Source organism: Priapulus caudatus, unplaced genomic scaffold (genome assembly GCF_000485595.1).
Source record: "Priapulus caudatus unplaced genomic scaffold, Priapulus_caudatus-5.0.1 Scaffold1192, whole genome shotgun sequence".
Classification (NCBI taxonomy): domain Eukaryota; kingdom Metazoa; phylum Priapulida; class Priapulimorpha; order Priapulimorphida; family Priapulidae; genus Priapulus; species Priapulus caudatus.
Genome location: NW_014578253.1, coordinates 38855 through 43746, shown reverse-complemented (window position 1 = coordinate 43746; position 4892 = coordinate 38855). Strand labels below are relative to the sequence as shown.

At 46.9% G+C, this 4892-nt stretch overlaps 1 protein-coding gene across 1 annotated transcript in view; it reads left to right on the top strand.

Annotated features, from left to right (window-relative positions):
* Positions 1-393: 393 nt before the first annotated feature.
* Positions 394-4892, top strand: part of LOC106815754 — a 16889-nt gene continuing 12390 nt past the window's right edge. The window contains exons 1-7 of the mRNA XM_014820262.1: positions 394-573; positions 830-895; positions 1289-1468; positions 2295-2573; positions 3069-3505; positions 3870-4017; positions 4338-4474. Of these exons, the coding sequence (XP_014675748.1) occupies positions 394-573; positions 830-895; positions 1289-1468; positions 2295-2573; positions 3069-3505; positions 3870-4017; positions 4338-4474 (1427 nt within the window). The remainder of the gene's footprint in view (positions 574-829; positions 896-1288; positions 1469-2294; positions 2574-3068; positions 3506-3869; positions 4018-4337; positions 4475-4892) is intronic.

The following is a 4892-nucleotide window of genomic DNA, read 5'->3' as shown; positions in this document are numbered from 1 at the left end:
GACTAGTACTCCGTCTCGGGCTTGTATCGTAATTGGCCCCTCAAACCGTGAATCATGAGTTTCAGGATCTGGGTGGAGTGGGTTGTGAGAGGGGAAGCGGGGAGGTTTGCGTGCTGGATTGATTGCGTGGCGGCAGTCCGCTCTTTTCGTTGCAATATCACACTTGCACTTGCAGTGCATTGGTAACATAATAATATAATACATAGTACTACTACTAGTAGTAGTACACTACTGACTACAGCCCATAGCCACTGGCACTACTAGTGTGCCTAGCAGTAGCATGGCCACTATGCTCTGCATACTATAATGTCGCCGTTTGTTTCACAGCAGCGGGGTCTTGTCTGAAACAAACAGGGGTCGAAACAATGCAAAGCGCAGGCGCTGTTATCGACCATGCCTGAAGTTAGCATTCCGCTAGGTCTCTGGACGTCCGCTATTAGAGAGAGAGGTGGTGTATATCCTCCCCTAGGCCTACCATCTCTTCCGCGGCAACCAGCAGAGTACATTGTCATATACGCAGCTGTGGAAAGAGAACAATTACCTCCTAAGACGAAGTGCGACAATCTGCAGATGGTAATTTTTGATAAAAACAGTATTCAAAGTTAATGAAACACAAGCGCTGCCTAAAAATCAACAAAATCATGGAGAACGTTCAACATATTTATAGTGAGTAATGCCTGTGTACATGTAATCGTACGCATCAAACTGCTGTGTCACAGGCTAGATGATCTATAGTTGATACCAAGCAGGTATATTAGTTATTTATTTTTGCTCTGGTTGAATAGGTGGAAACTATAGTTGACTGCATTGTGCAATATGTTATCTGCAGGGTGATGTCAGTCGCAAGGAGGAGGAGGGAGGAGGAGGAAAAGGAAGCCTTCAGTTGAATGGAGAGGTTTAATATCCTCTGGTGTTACTCACCAATGTTATTAATTCAGCGACTGTGCAGTGTATATATACTCTCTTGACTCTCTAGTCTATTCACCATTTAGTATTCATTGGCAATTTCTAATAATTTATTATTGCAAAATAATGAAAATATATAAAATAAGATAACATTTCAATATTTTGGGAATCGAATTAAAGGAATCGAATCGAGAGGCTAATATCGAGAACCGGATCGAATCGAGAGGCTTGTGTATGGTTACAGCCTTACTAGAAATGGCACATAGCTCAACGTAAAAACACAAGTCCTGCAAAAGTGCTCGTGAACTACACGGATCATACTCGTGATATTAGTCCTGTGTTTGTCTTACGGGAAGACAACATATACATCTTTTCTTTACAGAAGGAGCAGGAACGTATACATACGTTACTCGCCATCACAGAGCCGGTGACTCTACCTAGTCTCCCCACCGAAGAGAACTCTGTCCAGAGTTCGTTACACGATCTTCCGCAGATGCCGGGCGCTATGAGATGTTCCACACCCGTTGCCGCGAGATGTCGGAGATTTGCCGACACTTACAAGGTATGCAATCTAAACCGGTCGGCTCCTCTGTGGCTACTAACGTGGAATAGCGACGTTGCCACAGTTTAAAGTGATTACGTCACCGTAAATAGTAAAAGTAAAAAAATGATGTCCACTTTTTCACAAAATGAAGTGATTCTGTTCACTTTTTATGGTTAAATTGCTGCGTAAAATTATTATTCCGTTCGATGTAAACAAACACTTGTGACTCATACATAGTCCATAGCAAGCATTTAATGTCATCATCAATATATCAAGTCGCACAGGTTTTTTGGATTTCTAACTGGTTGAGAAACAATCTTATCAGGTAAGAATTTGAGGGTACATTTAGTCCCATTAGTACTTACTTTTCATGTAAATAATTGCAAGAAGTTTTTTTTACAAATATACACCATAGAAAATTCGTGACGTAGTTATTCTCGTTCTATGTTCTGGAAGGCAACCCTATTCTGTTTTATATCTTGAAAGGCAACCTTAGAATGTGTCCATTCTATATAATGAAAAGCAGTGCTATTCTGTGTCTATGCTTTCTAAAGGAATGCAACCCTATTCTGTGTCCATTCTATGTAAAGGAATGCAACCCTATTCTGTGTCCATTCTATGTCCATTCTATGTAAAGGAATGCAACCCTATTCTGTGTCAGTTTCTATATCATGGAAGCCAGGCAGACCTATTCTGTGTCAGCTCTGTACTGGAAGGGGAACGTGATCCTGCGTAAGTGCACGTAGCAACGGAGCAGCTTCACACATCGCTGTAAAGCGCTTCCGGTGTACGTCTGTGAGTGCGCGCGTCCGATAGTTAACGAGCTCATTACCTCGTTACGCAGGACAGCAAGAGTGATGAGGAAGAGGCAGGAGATCTCCTGGCGGAACCCGGCGTACGCCCGCTCTCGGACAGCGATGGGGACCTGCTCTCCGACGCCGGGACGCCGCCGATCGACGCTCCGCACGATGTCTCGGAACGCAGCGACGCCTCTAGTGAGATGCTGAGCGATGCGACGGACGACGGTCCCACGGCGCCACCTGGCGATGATGACGAGAGGCTGATTCGGCCGTCGGGTGCACAATCGTTCATGGAGCTCGTCGAACTGAAGCTGAAAGAGCAGGTTTGCGCTCTTCTCTTTCTCTCTCTCTTGCTCTCTCTCTCTCTCTCTCTCTCTCTCTCTCTCGCTCTTTTGCTCTTGTAACGGTTAAAAAAGTTAAAAGTTAAATCCTTTCCGCATGGCGCATAGGTCGGTGCCTATCTCTGTTTCAGTAACCCTGAGGCCCCGCAGCTGCTGTCACAGTAAATGCTACAGTAGGGGGTTAGTCCACTGGTATCACTGCGAGTTAACTTGCCACACTCTGTCTCTATTTGCTGAGTGCTAAGCAGAGAAGCCGCGTGTACCATTTTTCTAGTCTTTGGTATGACCCGGCCGGGAGTGAACTCCCGACTTTCCACATACGAGGCCAGCACTACCATTGAGCCGTCGTAACGGTTAAACTCTGCGTTAAACTCGGATTTTAAAGACCGACGATGCATTACGTAGTACCGATGATCAAGTCAAATCCTGCATGTTACCCTCAGAAAGTTTAACCCCGTAAACCGCGTGATCTTACAGGACGGGCAACCTCCAACGGAAAGCGTAGCGAAATCCACCACGCTGCCAAAGAGAAGTTTTCTTCGCAAGGGCGCGGGACTGGAGAGGTTCGGAATGGGGCGGCGACCGACCACGGTTGCCGTGTCTCGTCCCGGGAGGCAGCCGCCTGCGAAGACATCGGCCACGAAGCCTCCCCTCGGTGATCTGCGGACGAGGAAGCTGCGTCTTGACGATTCACGGGATGAGAAGCCACCCTCGGGTCGGGGGAGGACGGAGGCGGGCCGACCCCCGAGTCTCGCGACGGGTCGACCCCCAAGTCTCGTGGCGGGCCGACCCCCGGGCCTCGCGACAAGTCTCCGTCTGCTCCCGATGACGCGGAAATCCGCTCCGCCGGAGAGTGAGGGAGGTCGCGAGAATGTCGTCACGGGCAGCGAACGCGTCGCACCAGCAGCCGTGCGGTGAGTCGTAACCGTGACAACCCGAGTCAGCTGATGTCATCAACGCGTCGGTCTGATCACGTCGAGTGGTCGTTTTCGCGACGAGCATCGTGGAACGTTTAAGATTTTTTTTTGCAGAGTTATTTGTTATGCTTTATGTTACCATGTGTTCGAGCGTGCTGCCGAAAAATATATCGCTCTTGGACTGCGGTGGTTTTGTGCAGCCTTTTATTTGAAGAGGGTGGTACAGTTTTACCGGAATTCTAATTTTTTTTATGAATATCGATTGAAGGTAAAAATGCACGTATGTTGCTCTTGCGCCATTTGTCATAATCTGCATTAACTGACTTGTAACGCTTCCATGAAATGTTTCGTCGTGTCGCAGGATGCAGGACATAGCTCCTCCCACAGGCCATGAGACTAAGGCCTCACCCAGCTGGGAGTCTTCCCCAGGAATGCAAGAACAAGATGTGCTGTCCTCTATGGAGCTGGACTTCCGGCGCCCCCTGCAGGAGGCAGAACGAAACCAACAGGTGGGGCAACACTTCCGTGTGTTTCGCTATCAGTTTGATACAGTTCAGTACTAATAGAACTCTCTATTTCCGATCAATTAACCAAATTCAAATTTTTCCGAATTCATCGCTTGCATGAACTTACATTACATCTTACTCTTGCTTATAAGTAATACATGACACAAGCTCGCCCGTTCATTTAATTAGCAATGATGTCAGTATGTTTTCGTGTGTAATCGGGACAAAGCGAACAATCGATGCTTCGGACTTCCACTAAGATATCGTACCACGAACATGCGTTAGCTCCCTGACAATAACTGCTGTTGTGATATCCTCCGCAGATAGAAGTTGAAGACATTGAGGAGTTTGAGAGGCTGGAGAGAGCAGCAGACGACAACATATCACTTTCGAGTAACTGCTCGCTGGTCGTAAGAATGTTGACCAGGGCGAGAGAGAACAGCCAGCAGGCAACAGTAAGGTACGAGTCACAAGGGATGTACCGCAGTTAGTCGTACATGCAAGCCTATATCGATAGATAATGATGGAGGTGAGAATAATGATGATGATGCTCTTGCCCCTGATGCTGATGATACTGCTAGGGTGATAGAAATGATGATGAGGGTGTGGAAGATGATGCTGATGATGACACAGACAATGATGGTGATGTTGCTGATGATGACACAGACAATGATGGTGATGATGCTGATGATGACACAGACAATGATGCTGATGATGACACAGACAATGATGGTGATGATGCTGATGATGACACAGACAATGATGGTGATGATGACACAGACAATGATGGTGATGATGCTGATGATGACACAGACAATGATGGTGATGCTGCTGATGATGACACAGACAATGATGGTGATGCTGCTGATGATGACACA